The sequence below is a fragment of the Pipra filicauda genome, unplaced genomic scaffold (genome assembly GCF_003945595.2).
Source record: "Pipra filicauda isolate LSUMZ 115617 unplaced genomic scaffold, ASM394559v2 scaffold192_size1418226_pilon, whole genome shotgun sequence".
NCBI lineage: Eukaryota > Metazoa > Chordata > Aves > Passeriformes > Pipridae > Pipra > Pipra filicauda.
In genome coordinates, this window is record NW_024104301.1 from 1 (window position 1) to 16,204 (window position 16,204).

Consider the following 16,204-nt stretch of genomic DNA (forward strand, 5'->3'; position numbering starts at 1 on the left):
CCCATAAATATGTTTCTGTGTCATGGTTTACTTGTTTTCTGTTGTTCCAGCTTTGTCTCCAATTTTATTTAGAAGTGCCAAAAAGGGCTCTTTCTTCTGTCTGAAATGATGATGAGGAGACTTATAGGTTTTCAAACTAAAGCAGCAACTGGGAATATTTTGAGAAAGGTGTAGCTAAATGCAATATGATAAAACTGAGGAGGGGAAAAAAACAGGGAGGGGAGAGAGTGTAACAGAACTCCTGGTTCTCTGGAGAGAACTGGTTTGTTGGTTTGTTTGTTTGAAAAGCTCCAAAACCAGAACATACACGTTCTTATTACACAAGACTGTTGACATATGAGTTTTCATAGAAGGGCTCTAAACCCCTGGGACTCTCCAGCCCCTCAGTACTTTTGAAGTTGTTAGCAAAATTGCCTCGATCACAAAAGAAAAAGCTCCAAAGGCGGCAAGTGTTTATTTTCCCAGATACAATTTTGTGTGTGTTTTTCTCTACAATTATATTATTGTTGTTTTAGTGTCATGATTGAAGGTTTAAAAATCTCCATCAGCAACCCCCAGGCTCAGGTTCAGTGAGGATGCTGACTCAGCAGTAACAGGGTCATGGAATCTCAGACTAGTTAAGATGGGAAGGGACCTCTGGAAAGCATCCTGTCCAAGCCCAGGTTCAGTGAGAATGCTGACTCAGCATTCCAGAACAGTTGGGGTGGGAAGGGACCTCTGGAGATCACCCAGTCCAACGCCCCGCCCAGGCAAGTGCACCTGGAGCAGGTGACACGAGTACTCATCCAGGTGTTTTTGGAGAATCCACATCCTCCCTGGCCAGTTCCAGTGCTCTGTCACCGCCATGGAGAGAGGTTCTTCCTCATGTTGAGGTGGAACTTGTGTTTTAGTTTGTGGCCACTGCTCCTTGTCCTGTTGGGCACAACTCCATTGCATGTTCTTTGGATCCAGTGTAACTTTCTTTATACCCAGAAATTAAAATACCCCCCAAATGTGTGCAGAGAGCAGCTGATCTGGAAATCACACACAGCCATATGTGTCTTTTTAAAATAAATACCCTGTTTTCCCTTCCAGATCCTGTCGTTCGAGACCAAGAACCCTTCGGAGCTGGCCGAGCGCTTACGGTCCGTGTGTGGGAACCAGAGCAACGCCTATGCCCGGCTGCTGGAATACCGGCTGAACGCCCTCCGGGGGCTCTGGAACGCCCAGCGCCAGCTGGCCCTGGAGGAGCAGCACGACCGGGAGAGCTCCGGGGACGAGGAGGCCCTGGCCCTGCTCAAGCGCCAGGGGCTGTTACAGCAGCCGGAGCAGGCGCCGTTCACCTCCCGCATGGGGCTGCTCCTGGTGTTCCCCCTCATCCAGTCCCAGAGTAGAACAGACCCTTCCCTGTGTAACATCACTGCTGAGGTGCTGCTGAACTGCCTTCGGGACTGCCAGCCCTTGAGCCTCACCAAGGAACCCGCCGACTGCCTCAACGGCATCGAGGCCCTGCTCTGCTCCTGGCTGGAGGACACGTCGCCCTCCGGCCAGCACATCCCCTACAAGCAGAAGGAAAATGCTGCTGCTGCCCTAGTTGCCTTGGCTTGTGCAAGGTAAGGAATGACACAGAGAATCGTGGATCCTTAAGGCTGGAAGAGGTCTTTGAGGTCATCAAGTCCGACCATTAACCCAGCGCTGCCACGTCCCAAAGTGCCACGTCCATGTGGTTTCTGAACACTTCCAGGGTTGGTGACTCCCCCACTGCCCTGAGCAATGAGAGGGAATGTTTTCATCATGGAGGAGAGTTGTCTCCTTTTCCCTCTGTCCTGCTCCTTTGGCTGGAGAAGGTGGCACTGCCAGGTTTTGGAGCAGTTCCTTTCAGATTTGATTTTGGTGTTGTCTGGGAAATATTTGTAGGTATTTTGTTGCCAGTGGAGAGTTCAGCCAATGTAGGTTGAATTATTCCCTGCCCTGCATGGGTTTGGCACAACATCAGCTGATTGAGGACAAATTGGCCACGATTGATTTTAATAAAAACCTGCTTTAGGGGATGGGACTTGGGGAGAGGAGGAGGAACACACAAAACTAGTGCAAAGCCCCATGAATGTGGGTCTAAAGTCACGAGTAGCCTTTTGAAAATCTTTGCTTTAATGTTTCTTAGGTTGCTGCCTTATCTGTCAAGTATAACTCTGATTTCAGATGTTGGAGTTCCTGGGATATTCCATGATTTGTTTTAGGAAAAGGTTTATTCAAATGAAAACCACTTAATTTCTAGTGTACTTGTTCTGATGAAGTCAATGAGGAGTCTTTGGTATGTGGCAAATTATGCTGCACTTCCAGGGATGGTGATTCCAGCACTGCCCAGGGCAGTGCTGTGGTTGATGTTGGTAGTCAGTGTCTCCATTTAAAAAGAAGAATCAAAAATGATGTGACTGAACCGTTGATACTTATTTTCAGGTCACACCAGTCCTTTTCTTTCTAATATTTAAATATTGGTTTGGAAAGGGTGAAACTGCCAAGCACTTCTTTTCTCTGTGTGTTTGGCATGTGCAGAGGCAGAAGGATCTGGGTTAGAAATGCCTCTTGTGGATATTGTTGCTTCTACTGCAGTGAGCTGTTCTAGGAATGGTTCCAAACGTTTTTATCATGGAGGAGAGTTGTCTCCTTTTCCCTTTGTCCTGCCCCTTTGTGCACCTTCATTTGGCTGGAGAAGGTGGCGCTGCCAGGTTTTGGGACAATTCCTGTCAGGTTTGATTTCAGTGTTGTCTGGGAAATATTTGTTGCCATTGAAGAGTTCAACCAAGGTAGGTTTGGCACAACATCAACTGATTGAGGACAAATGGGCCATGACTGACTTTAATAAAAACCTACTTTAGGGGATGGGACTTGGGGAGAGGGGGAGGAACACACAAAACTAGTGCAAAGCCCCATGAATGTGGGTCTAAAATCACGAGTAGCCTTTTGAAAATCTTTGCTTTAATGTTTCTCAGGTTGCTGCCTTGTCTGTGAAGTTCAGCTCTGATTTAAGATGTTGGAGTTCTCCAGAGATGTCATAATTTGCTTTAGGAAAAGGTTTATTCAAGTAAAACCCACTTAATTTCTAGTGTACTTGTTCTAATGAAGTCAATGGGAAATCTATGGTATGTGGCAAATTGTTCTGCGCTGACAATTGCCTTATCTAAAAGGCAATGTACTCAAACATAGCTCAGATAAATTGGATTTGATAAACACAATCTCATTTATTTTTTTCCCAGATGTCAATTTGTGGGAAATATGGGATGTTCTGTTGCAGCTGAATTTGTGGAAGAGCTACATTTCAAATAGAGCTTTTGAAATGAGGGTTGATCTTATATTTTCTTTGCAAATCTGTCTTGCCTTGCTTACAGAGTTGTAATATCCTGGTGTGCTTTGTTCACCTCTGAAAGCCTCACGCTTTTCCTTTAAATATCTAAGTCATGTGTTGGGTACCGTGAGGAAGCCAAAAACCTTAAAAATGAGACTATTATTGACATTCCTGGTTGCAATCTTGGGTTCTTCATATTCCTAAGAATAAACCCACAGGGTAATTATATTGCTTTAAATAATTAATCGAGGTGCTTTTTAAAGTGTTTGGTGTCAGTTTTCTCCTGGCTGAGGTTTATCAGTGAAAGCACAAGAGCTGAAGATGCCACTGAGGAAAACAGGGGAGGAGGAAAGTTTAGGAGCTAAGGCTGACCACGTGTGACTGGAAGCACAAGGCTGGATTCAGCAGAGTGCTGGGAAAGGATCTCTGCAGCTGATCACACGTGTTTCTGAAGAAATCACTGCATAACTGACCATGCCTAAGGCACAGCCAAAATTCTCCTACTCAGCTGGGCTGTTATGCCTGGAAATAGTCATTCAGAAAATGCCTTCTTCCCGATAGCCTTTAAAACAGAAATTGTAAAAGATATATTTTTAAAGATTTCTAAATCTCTTTATTTCTACATAAAAAGGCCTTTTGTACTATATTAACATAGAGATTTCACAAGTTCTCCAAAAAAAGTATTCATTAAATGAACAAGAATTTAATTAGTTACGAACTCCATATGCTTGTAAATGCTACAATCAAATTTTAAAGCAACGCTTTCAGGCAAGATTAGAAACAGCTTCTCCTTTGGTTTAATTTTGTTTTCAGGGTTGTAGTCCCCTCAGAAGGGGAAAAGCTTCCAAATTTGGGTTTGTGAGGGGAAACTCATCCTAATTCACAACTTCTTCAGGAGGGACAGCGGACGGGCAACTTCAGTCTCTGCTCTGTGAGCAGGGACAGGACCGAGGGAACGGCTGGAGCTGTGTCAGGGCAGGGGCAGGTTGGATCTCAGGAAAAGGTTCTTCCCCCAGAGGATGGTGGGGCACTGAACAGGCTCCCCAGGGAATGGTCACATCCCCAAGGCTGTCAGAGCTCCAGGAGTGTTTGGACAACGCTGTCAGGGACAAGGTGGGATTGTTGGAGTGTCCTGGGCAGGGCCAGGAATCAAACTGGATGGTCCTTGTGATCCCTTCCAGCTCAGGATATTCCACTGTTCTGCAAAAAGAAATATAAATAGAAAAGAAGTCGATGCCATATCTTGGCTCTTCTCTGGTGGTACTGGGTGTTACAGTCTCTGTGGGTGCTGTTTGTGTGTGTGGATTCAGTCTGGCTTCAATAGACATCTTTAATTCATGTTTCTCTTGTCCTTTTAGAGGGTCGCTGAAAACCTTTGTTCATACAGTGCATCTATTACAGAAACAGACTGAGCTGGGGTCCCTGCCTGTGGCTGATGTTCTCTACAGGTTTGTAGTGACTTTCCTCCTTGAGGCACTTTTCCATCAGCTCTGAAAATGTGTTCAGTGCATTTAGGGATGAATGTCTTTAAATGTGATTAAATTGCTTCAGAGTTACAGAGGTCTAGGAAAGATCGAAATTTAGTCATTTGCAGGAGACATTAGAAAATCAAATATAAAAGCATCTACTGATTGGGTTTGGGGTGTTAAGATTTTAATTTTTAATTAAATATTGATGATTTCTTTAAGTGCCTTATGAGCTCTGACAGAGAATAATTACTTAAAATACATCTTCAGCTTAACTTTTAACGTAGCTAATTTTTGCTGTCACTGTTCTTTATGCATCTTATTATATTTTTCTGCTTAAAGGTTGTTGCTTTTGGAGGGAGGCCCTGGATCACCCTCCTGTTTGCTTGGAGGAAAGCACATCGTGTCCTGGGGCTTTGAAGACATGTTACCTGCCCCTGATGCCAACACTGGCTCCAGCAGCGAAAATAAAGGTGAATTATTTCATGACTTGTCAGTATGAGCAGGGGAGGGCAGGATGCTTTTAGTGGTGATACTCGTGTGAAAATTAATGTAAAGCTTTAGAGTTGGGATTCAGAAAACTTTGATTTTTGGTTGCTGAGTAGCAGCTGCTGTTTTCAATTGTGAGGCCGTAGGAAACAATCAAAAGCAGTTGATACATTGACCCTCCCTGACTCCAGGGGGAATTCTGCAGAGAGGTCAAACAGAGTTTGGACATTATCCACTCATTAGTCCCTCAGTAAGCACAATTCCCTTGCCCTGGGCAGGATCTCTGTATTCAATACCAGCTATCATTGGCACAGCAGGTTTATTTTTAGAAATACAAGTTCATTGCTTCCCCCCCCTTCCCCATTCTGCTTTTGTTCTGTCCAGTTGGTTTTGTATATTCTTATTTTACTGCTTTCTTTTCTTTTTCTTTCCCTGAACTAATTCTCAGTTTTTTCTGCTTTGTTTGCCTACTCTTTTTTCACTAAGTAAGCCAGTTCACATTGCTTCAGAAATATTAGTTTGATGACATTTAATGCAAGACATAGGGATTTAAAAATCTGAGTTGTCATTTGAGGCTGTCTGCAACTTTACTGACGACATCTCTGTTTTTCAGATATATAATCAAGTCTTCTTGCTCTGACAGTGATAGATTTTTTCCCTTTCTTTAACTGACTGCTGTGAACTTAAATAGGTTGACTGGACAGGAGTGTCCCATCTTGATTATTAATGATTACTGCTCTTTGAGTGACAAAGTGCTGTGTTTCAAATAGATTTTGTCCTAATTTAAGTGTTCAGAGGTAGAAGGATCTGCTGACCAGCTCCAAGAGAAGCACAGAGTTGTAGCAGAAATTAGATCAAGGCTCAGTGTTGGGTTATTCTTCCCTCACACTGTGTTAGACCAGCAGCCCTGAGCAGGAAGGTTTGCAGAATCCTAAGCTTTGCTTATATTTATCTTGCTGCTGGTTCTGAACAGTGTTACCTGTTGCAAAAGCAGAAGAGAACAGTCCTCTGCTTCTTTTCATCATTCTGAAAGCATTTAAGAGCAAATATTTTTGTATTCAAGTAAAGGAATTTTGCACCTGAAATGAGTTTGGTTGAGTAGCCCTGTGTGTCCATGGTTGGGTGTGCTGGTCTAGTTCCTGCTGGATTTATAGTTTGGAATACTGTGCAGGAAAAGCAAGTTCAGGTTTTTTACAGCAGCTTTGGCCATGATACCCAAACCCAGACCTTTAACACTGAAATGAGGACACAAGACAGGAAAAGGAAATTACTTAGAAAAGGATGATGGTGATGTACTTCAGAATTGTGAAACAATGTTCATGTCATTTATTGTCTCCAAAGAGAAGCTGAGTGAGTGGCACCTAATTCTTGTAAAAGTTTATTTGGCAACAGCAGGAGATTTGATGAGCCCTGGTGTTGGGGTGAGTTGGTGTCAAGTGAGGCTTGAGAGATGTGAAGAAACTGCTGTGTTTCTTAGACTTTGTCTATGTTACAGAAGCTCTTAAAAGACCAAATAATAAATTCAGTATTAAAAACTGTCTGAGCAGCTGCTGGTTTCCAGTTGTGGTGTAACACTCCTGGAGAATTCCCAGTTCAGGTGTTACAGGGGTGATCTCTGCTCTGTTCCCTCTCCTGCTCCAGATGCAGATTTAGGAAGGTGTCTTGCAGCAGATGGGCTCTATCTTTACACAACCAATTCCGTGGGCAGAGGAATAAGCAAGTTGGGGTCTGGACTCCACGGTACTTTGAGGTGAGTGACAGTTCCATATTTGCTGCTTAAAAACAAAAGTCACTGTTTTGATAAACCTCTCTCAGATGCTGGGTGTAGCAAGACTAGAGCACATGGGGATTGGAACTGGATGATCTTTAAGGTCCCTTCCACCAAATCCATTCAATGATATTGTGTATATTCATTAAGTGCTGTTTTAATGAGTTGGTTTTTTCATCTGAAATTCTTCTTGAGTACGTTTTCTCTAGAATTATAGAGTAATTGAATTTGAAAGGGTCTTCTGGAGGCCATTAGTTCAACCTCCATGGTAGCAGAATAGCATTTCAGATTTAATTTTATTTTTTTATGTATAGTAAGTTGTTTTTTTCTTTGCTGAGAGGGATATACTACAGACTAGTTTTGTGGCTTTTTATTTGTAGCTGTACAGTTGCTGTGTTTGTAAGTATTTGTTTGCTAATTATGTCATTCATTAAATAATTACTGCAGCTGTGACTCACTGTACCTTGTTGCTGCTTTATTGCTTGGAAGCCATGAGGCTTTTTATGTTTAAGCCTTTCACAACAAAAATTGCCGACTTGAATTGAAGTTCAGTCAAAGTTCAGGACTGTGGTTGTGAGTTCTTCTTTGACAAACCAAAAAACAGGGGAGGGGTTTGAAGAGTTTTGATATCCTGCTTTTGTTTTCTTGCCAGGGGTTTTGTGTACTGCAGGAACGAGGAGCTCGAGACGGGCTGGGTTGCCTTTGGGAATGGGAAACTTCTCCATCGCCCCGTGTCTTTTGATAATAAACCTCACTACCTTTTCCAGGTGGTGGATCAACATACCCTTCAGGTAAAGGGAACAGTTCACTGCAGAGTTAGAGTACAGGAGGAAAACATTCTTAATGAATCACACAAATTTTTAGCTTTAATTAGTTTTATCCTCAAAGTTTCTTCTCTTATTTTGTGAAAGTGCCTGTTTCTAACCCTGCCTTGAAATCACTGTGTGGTGGAAGGTGTTAGTTTGTTTTGGATGTTACTCTGTTTCAGAGTGTGTTCTCTCTCTATATATCCATGTGAATGTGCATACACAGACTGGCACTGTCCTATATTCTGGAGTTCTGTAAGAGCTGGGATACAGGTTTGTTCAGCCTGGAGAAGAGGAGGCTCAGGGGAGACTCATCCCAATCCACAACTTCCCCAGGAGGGGCAGCTCCAATCTCTGCTCTCTGTGACCAGTGACAGGACCAGAGGGAAGGGCTGGAGCTGTGTCAGGGGAGGTTTAGGTTGGATCTCAGGAAAAGGTTCTTCCCCCAGAGGGTGGTTGGGCACTGAACAGGCTCCCCAGGGAATGGTCACGGCCCCAAGGCTGCCAGAGCTCCAGGAGTGTTTGGACAACGCTCTCAGGGACAGGGTGGGATTGTTGGGGTGTCCTGGGCAGGGCCAGGAGTTGGACTGGATGATACTTTTGGTCCATTCCAAGTCAAGATATTCCATGATTCCAGTATGGTCTCATAAAGCAATCAAACAATAGCAAAATGGACTTTGACTTAAACCAAGAACATGTTCTTCCTGAACAGCTCGTTTTTCTTCCATTGTCCCAAAATTCAGGTGTTGTTTCAAATCTGATTCAGATTTCTAGATAAACAACTGTCACCCTTTGTAAAACTGGGTCCTTTGTTTACTTTAGGGTTTTTCCTGGAGTGGTTTTGAGGATGGATGTACACATTTATGGCCAGTGTGTTTCCTGAAACTGAGTGTGTTTGGATTCACCTTTTCTTCCAAAGTTTCAAGTAAAGTTTCAAAGAAGTTGCAGACAGTAGATAACTCTTTAGGATGCATATTTTTTTCTTTGTGGTGTTTGGGGTATACTCTCCATCATTAGAGAGGAGACGATCCTTTTATGTTTTAAATTCGAGGTTTATATGTATTTGGCAAACATCATCTCTTCGTAATAAATAAATGTAATAGTACTATTAAGTCCAGTTTTAAGCCTCTTCTGCTCTCTGTCTTGTAGGTATGTCAGATAATCCCAATGCCAGTAAATCACTTCCCAGTGGGCAGTACCATGACCACGGTGCATCTTTCTTCAGATGGCACATATTTCTACTGGATTTGGTCTCCTGCAAGTCTTAACGAGAAAACACCAAAAGGCCACTCTGTCTTCATGGATATTTTTGAAATTATAGTAAGAAATTCTGTGGGTTTTACGTCTCTAGTGTTGGTAGCATGACTAGTGTTTAATTAAATATCAGCACTCTCAAATTGACATGTTAGATTTGAATATTTACATGTGTAATCTGAGTAGATATATATGGAATTACTTTGAACAGAAGGTGAATTGTCCAATTCCATCTCCAGAGACAGGGCATACAGCCATTATATTTAGCAATATGAATTCTCTTGTGATATAAAATGTATGTTTTATGTCTGTATTTCTCCTCAGCAGAGGAGGATGGAGTGGGAGGATGGAGCTGGAATTGAGAGGCTGTAGTAGTACAGCTTCTGGAAAACCCTAATGCTTAAATCACATCTTCATTAAGGACTCATTCTTTAATTAAACATCCCCTGGAGTTTATGGTCTAAGAAAATCACTGTTTTCACTTTTTGGCTGGCAAATGATTTAAAAACCTCTTTTTACAAAACTTGCCAGTGAACCATCACTAAGAACATACAAGAGGATTATGTATTTTTGAGTAGAGTTCCATAAAGAAACTCAAGTTCATGGCAAGCAGTTGCATCTTTAAGACTAAACAGCTAAATATAATAAATAGAAGATATTCTTTTAAATATCTTAGGTATAAGATAATAGAAGAGACCTAATATCTTTAATATAATTATTCTGTTGAACTACAAAGTCAGCAACAAAAAGATACTCATTTGTCCAGCTTTTATAACACTTTGTTTTTGCAAGAACTTGTGTCAGCAGAGATTGTTTGTGTCCTTACCTGATGCATTGTGGTGTTTAATGTCACTGTTCAGTTGAGGTGATCAGTCACTGATGGATTTTGATATCTAAAGTATTTTTTTCTCTCTGTTAACAGGTAGAAAATGGCCTATGTATAGCAAATCCTCTGCAGGAAAGAATTATATTGATGAGGAAAGAGGGTGAATCTGCCAAGAGCATCAATGAGATGCTGCTGAGCCGCCTGTCCCGGTACAGGGCCTCCCCTTCAGCAACCCTGGCTGCTCTCACAGGCTCCACCATCTCCAACACACTCAAGGAGGACCAAGCAGGTCAGAAGAGCTTCATTTTCACAGGCAGTATCAATTCTAGTCATTACTGACCTCTTAGGACAGGTTAAAGAATAAAAAAGTGTATTTTTCCTCAAAATCAGATATGTACAGTAATTGCTTAAAGCTGCAGTTACCAGCTCCTTTGCTGAATTAGGAATTGATTGGGAGCAAAGTTTAGGAATGAAAAGTGGGAAGAATGCTTGTAGCATCCTTTTCCAATTCAATTATTGGACTAGTTTTTACCATATTTCAGCAAAAGGATAATTATATTTCTCTGCTGGCAGTTCAACTGGGCTTCTAATTGGGGTGTAAAAATGGCCTGCAGTTTAGAAAATGTAACTATTGTTTCACAAGTCAGTTGAAAATTATAAATTTGAAGTAATTTTGTGCTTTTTTTGAGGTAGTTTGCACAATGTTTGGGTGTTCTTTTGTGGAAACAAGTTAATTAGGGAATCTTGAATGAACAGCATGGGTGGCTTGCAGGATGATCTGGAGCTTTGTAAGATTTGTCTTAAACTGATTAAAATCTTATCTTGAGTTATATCTCTACTTCCTTCATAAGTACATGAGTTTTCATTCTTCAATTTGAAACAATTAAAGGTATTTCCATAAAAATAAATTATAAATGAAATAGCTATGTTTCCAGGGAATTTGGCAGAGTTAGCTCAGAGAGCTATTTTAAAGGCTGCATTTTGCCATTGAACAACTCAAATGCTCCAGAAGAAGGGGAGTAAGTGGTTATTCTTGGCTAATTCTTTAGTCAGTGCTCAGAAAAGTGTTGATCAGCTGTTGCAGGAGTGAGATCATTATGGCTCTGTACGTTTCCTGTGGAGCAGGAGAACTTAAAATAGTAAATGCATAGTGAATCTCAAGCGATCCCTTTATGTGAGGAGATTATTTGGCTCTAAGACAGTGCTTTCAGTATGGGTATCACCATACAATGACTAAAACGGTTTTGGCTATGCTTAATTATTTATTTATTTTATTTTTGAAAGTTGTTTTCTTTGATTAAAGTGTGAAACTGTTTGGGATTGATGTTGAATGTGTAGGATTGTGAGGCCACCCCTGTATAGGGAAGCTGTGGCTGCCCCTTCCCTGGAAGTGTTCAAGGCCAGGCTGGAGGGAGCTCTGAGCAACCTGGTCTGGTGGAAGGTGTCCCTGCCTGTGGGTTTGGAACTGGATGACCTTTAAGGTCCCTTCCATCCCAAACCATTCTCTGATTCTTTACAAAATTCTTCAGCATCTTCTAGATGCTGCAAAGCAGGGCTTAAATGAATTTCCATATTGATTTCTTTGAAGCCCTAAATGGAAGTCTGCCTTGTTCTGAAGAATTGCCTGTTTGTGTTACATTTTCTGGTCAATATTTCAGCTGCCAACACCAGCTGTGGGCTGCCCCTGAAGATGCTGAGGAAGACCCCCATCTACACCTGTGGGACGTACCTGGTGATGCTGGTCCCACCCCCGGGGGGGTCGGGCAGCTCCGCCACCCGCTCTCTCTTCGGAGGAACAAGTGCTTTGTCATCCTTAAAAAGTAAGTTGGTTACAATTATGGCACATTTGGAGTCCCTGGCTTCCTGAAATACAATAAACTTCTCAGAAATTTATTGGAGATTTGTTCCTGTGCAGTTCTTGCCTCCAGCCTGGTGTTCAACATCTCGGACGGGCAGTTCACCAGCAGAGCAGATCTCATCGATGCTGCAGGGAGTTCCCTTGGACGTGGTGCTCTAGTTCCTGGACTTGGTGAGGAGTAGATCCCTTTCCTGGGAATATTTCAGACCCTTAGATTCTAAATCATCCATCTGGATTTTAATTTGCAGTAAGCAGCTCCGCAGTGGATGGGGTTTCATATGGATTTATATCTGCTATAGAAATCCTTTAATCCAATTTTCTAACAAACAGTCTTCAATTTGATGTGTGAAATATTTTCCTTTTCTTAGGTGCTTGTTATGATACAATGAATAACATGATCTGGACGTGCTCCAATGATTACATTGATCAGTGGTGCAATCCTGGGAACCAGGCATTCCACTGTGTGTGCCAGAGGCTGGGAGTGAGTCACGTCATCACAGAGCCCAAAGGTGAGCTAAAACCACAAGTCAGCACTTTATACAAAGTGGAAATGAAACTGATGATTATCAAAACATAAATAGACAGAAAGTGCCTTCTGAAGCTTTCTGTTAAAAGCTGAGTTCATTCTTGAAAAGGTGTTTGTAAATATTGGTCATGTTTTAGCTTTGCTTTAGAAAGGGAAAAGCACAAGGCGAGATGTGGAAGTTCCCAGGTTCTTGCTTCCTTTAGCACATTAAAAAAGTGATGTGGGCAGTTCTTTTATGTCCTGAAGTTCATGCTGTTCATGACACATTGCATTTTAGAAGCAAAGGCTGATGATAAAATCTGTGTTTACAGACAGCATTTGAACTCCTTTCCTCTTCTAGGGGATGCAACAACCACAAACGAGGTTATCAACCAGTTACTGCACCATGTTGGTGCCATGTGTATCCACCAACTCAACCTCCTGGCAGCCAGCAACAACCTTCCCATCACCAATTTTTTGGGCAAGCAGCACCCAATTGAAGCCCATCACCTCAGCAGCATCTGTGACATTATGGAGAAGGCCATGGTGAATGGAGACACCTGCATCATCCGCTGCATCCTCGTGGTCTTTCAGGTACAAAGGCACCTTAAATGTGCTTCACAACAGACAAATAAAAAATAAGAGTTGTTTTAGAGTACAGGCAGCCCCTGCTTTTGTTAGGGGTTTTTTTTTTCTCCGTTGTATTCAGTGTAATGAGGTTGATTTAGCAGTGGTTTTGCAGTATCTTATACACTCATTAAAGAGTCCTAATTTAAATGTAAATGTAATCACTACCCCTACAGATTAAAATAAAATCCGGAGAGGTTATTTCCTGATTTCTTTCTTCTTTTTTTTCCCATTTTTTTGATTCAAAGTCAGATTCTGACTCTGAGATTTCTAGTGACCCAGGCAAACTACAGAAAAGGAGTTAATGTGATTAATGTTTGTTTTTAAAATTAATGTTGTTGTGTTTGATTTTTCTCAGGTGGTTTTTAAGTTTTTCTTCAGCCCCCAAACCGAAAGGAACAGAGACATTGTCAGAAGGTCTGGCCTTTTGCTTTGGCAGTTACTGATGGCCCCAAGGGACCAGATTTGCTCTGAAATTCAGAAGGAGGTTTGTCTGGCTATCAGGTAAATATCTGTATTCTCAACATTCAAATTGTTATTCAGCACTGTAACTTTAATATGATAAAACTTAGTATGAGCAATTTTAAGACCTAGTATGATAAAATTATTAGAACTTGTATCTGTGGGAGAAATACAATGGGTTTGTCGTGATGAAATAACGGGTAGTAATTGCTTTTAATACTTTTAATTTGATGCTTTTTATTGGCTTTCTTAAGGATTTGTTTAAACATTTATTATAAAATAATTGCTAAATTCAAGCAAAGTTCTCTGCATTTCAGTGATGGCTTGAATGACTTCCATATTTAGCTTATACAGTTTCTTGGCATTCAGGAAAAGGCAAAGCTGATGTTGGCAGCTGTTAAACCAGTGTTTTAAGTGGCAACACTGAAGTTCTCCTGAACAAAAGGAATGTAAGGAGAAGCAGAATTAATAATGCTTGAGGAATGCTCTGAGATTAAAGGCCAAGGGGAAAGAAGTGTGGCTGTCTCATGCAAACGAGATAATGTGAATCTCAAGGCCAAGGAATGCTGTCTCCAACCTCCCAAGTACAAATATCATCTGCTTTCCAGTGGGAAGTGCTCCAAAGGTTGAGAACAAAGTCTTCTCGAGATCAACCTGCATTTTCTCTGTGTGAATCACAGCATTCCAAACTTCTGTGGCTTTAGGCAGCTCTGAGTGAAGAAGAATAGTGTGTCCTAATAAGATTAACTGACATTTTCAGGGCCTTTTTGACAGGGAAAAGTGTATCCTGTCACCTGTGTGGACACCTTGTTTCCCTTGTTTAACCCTGTGTCTTGTGATTTGTTAAACAATTCAGAGGTGGGGATTAGGTAATATTTCCTTCCTCCTGTTCTCTCCTGGGGGGATTCTGCTGCCATTGGAACCTCAAACTTACCTTGCAATGTGTGAGAACTTTTCCTGAGGTTTGTATCAGAGTTGATCAGCGTGAGCCAGAGGGAGAGGAGCTGCAATAATCTCTGCTCTCAGTGTGAGGCTGAAAAACGTCTCAGTTTTCTTTTCTGTGATAATGTTATTGAAAAAGAAGAGGGGGAAAAAGGAAAGGAAAAGGTTGTATAATCATTGCAGCACTTACAGTCAGGAAGTGCTGCTTTGAAGTGATTGTGATCTTCTATCTTGATGTGGCAATTCAGGTAGAAAGGACAAAGTTCATCAAGTTAAAGGGAAAAATACCTGCACAAGAAGTGTTTCTGAAATGCTCATTCTAGAACCTTCTGTGGAGCTTAAACTAAGACTTCTATAAAAACCCAGGCTTCAATAATATAAAACTGCAGCAGTAGTGATTTCTTGATTATTGTATTTGTGTTTTTCATTGTTTTAATCACAGATAAGCCACAGCTCTCACCCCATCACCAGAGTTGTTGGAGTCACTCTCTGAGCCATCATCATTTTTTCCTGACATCTCTCTGTTTTAAACAACATTATTGTGCTGTCTTATATACAAGTGATTAATGGGGAATTGCTCAGAGGGAAGCAAACAGCTCTTGAAAAAGCTTTGGAACCTAAACAATAAATAGAGTTGATTACAAGAGATTTCTGGAGAAAACAGCTGCTTATTTCATGACTTAAATCAATGTTAAAATATGGAGTATGCCTTTCTAAGTTGGAAGAAGCCATTACACAGTCATTCTAAATGTTATGTCAGATGATAAGTTGAGAGTCTGACTCTCAAATTGTTTTGTTCAACTCTGAATACATTAAGTAATACATAGTTTTCTTTTTCTCTTCAGCTCTGGTTTAAATATCCTGTATCCTGGTGAAGCAGAAATCAATAATTTATTGAAATTGGTCTTAACTGAAGGTGAGAATGTCTGACATGTGAGAGTGTGGTTTTTCTAACTGCAAACAAAAGTGAAATACTTCTCAAGCTCTGGAGAGAGAACAGTTCAGGATATTGAGCACTACTCTGCTTTGAATCCGTCCTTTTCTGGGAAATCGTGGAATGCTTCAAATTCTGGAGCTGCCTTCTCGGTGGCTGCATGGCCAGGGGTAGGTTAGGTGGAGAAAAGAAAATTTTGCAAGTACACAGTAACCAAAGGTAATTTTAGTCCTTAGTGAAGGAGAAATAACCTACTGGCATTCACCATGAAATGGGAATTTGGAGCTGGAAGCAGCTGATGCTCAGTGATTTGTTATCTCACAGGAACCTGTTCGTGTGTCAGTGTTTGGAATTTCAAACAGAGCCTTGTGCAGAGAAAGTGTTCGGCCTGTGACACCAGGGCATTGGGTTACACTGTAAATACAGGCACTCCTGAGCAGCAGTGGATGTTAAGCAAGATATCAGGGGAAATAAAAATAAATTAATTCTGTAAAAGGCTGCTTTGTAAAGGTTTTTCCTTTTCAGGGGAGAGGAACAGTGGGCTGTCTCAGCTGCGTGATGTTATCCTGACTAATTTAGCTGAGCAGCTTCAGAACAACAGATTTGGGAGTGAAGATGATGATCATTATAGGTAAAAAGCCTCCCCTTTATAATGTGTGTTTGTTGTTTGCTTCAGGTAAACTTGCATGAACTTCTGCTGAAATTGCTTGTTGTCTCGCTGCAGTGGGACCTGAAATGCTGTCTTTGTAGTGGGTAGAATTTCATCAGGACAAGGGAGAGAGAGGTCTGAGGTTTTAGGACAAACTTTGGAGACTTCTGTACACTTGGTTTGGGATTCCCTGCTCCTTACAATGTTCATGGTAAACGTGGATGATAAGTTCATAAATACAGTTTTATGACATTACTCCGCATGTCACATTAGGTGACTGTTCAGCAGTAAAACTG

At 41.5% G+C, this 16,204-nt stretch overlaps 1 protein-coding gene across 1 annotated transcript in view; it reads left to right on the forward strand.

Moving 5' to 3' along the window:
• Positions 1-1,078: 1,078 nt before the first annotated feature.
• The window catches only part of HECTD4 (HECT domain E3 ubiquitin protein ligase 4), a 60,923-nt gene continuing 45,797 nt past the window's right edge, over positions 1,079-16,204 (forward strand). The window contains exons 1-14 of the mRNA XM_027714885.2: positions 1,079-1,592; positions 4,681-4,770; positions 5,131-5,261; positions 6,919-7,027; positions 7,698-7,836; positions 9,001-9,171; positions 10,028-10,220; positions 11,590-11,751; positions 11,847-11,960; positions 12,158-12,298; positions 12,656-12,888; positions 13,280-13,425; positions 15,171-15,241; positions 15,785-15,890. Coding sequence (XP_027570686.1) covers positions 1,330-1,592; positions 4,681-4,770; positions 5,131-5,261; positions 6,919-7,027; positions 7,698-7,836; positions 9,001-9,171; positions 10,028-10,220; positions 11,590-11,751; positions 11,847-11,960; positions 12,158-12,298; positions 12,656-12,888; positions 13,280-13,425; positions 15,171-15,241; positions 15,785-15,890 — 2,069 coding nt within the window. The 5' untranslated portion in view covers positions 1,079-1,329. The remainder of the gene's footprint in view (positions 1,593-4,680; positions 4,771-5,130; positions 5,262-6,918; positions 7,028-7,697; positions 7,837-9,000; positions 9,172-10,027; positions 10,221-11,589; positions 11,752-11,846; positions 11,961-12,157; positions 12,299-12,655; positions 12,889-13,279; positions 13,426-15,170; positions 15,242-15,784; positions 15,891-16,204) is intronic.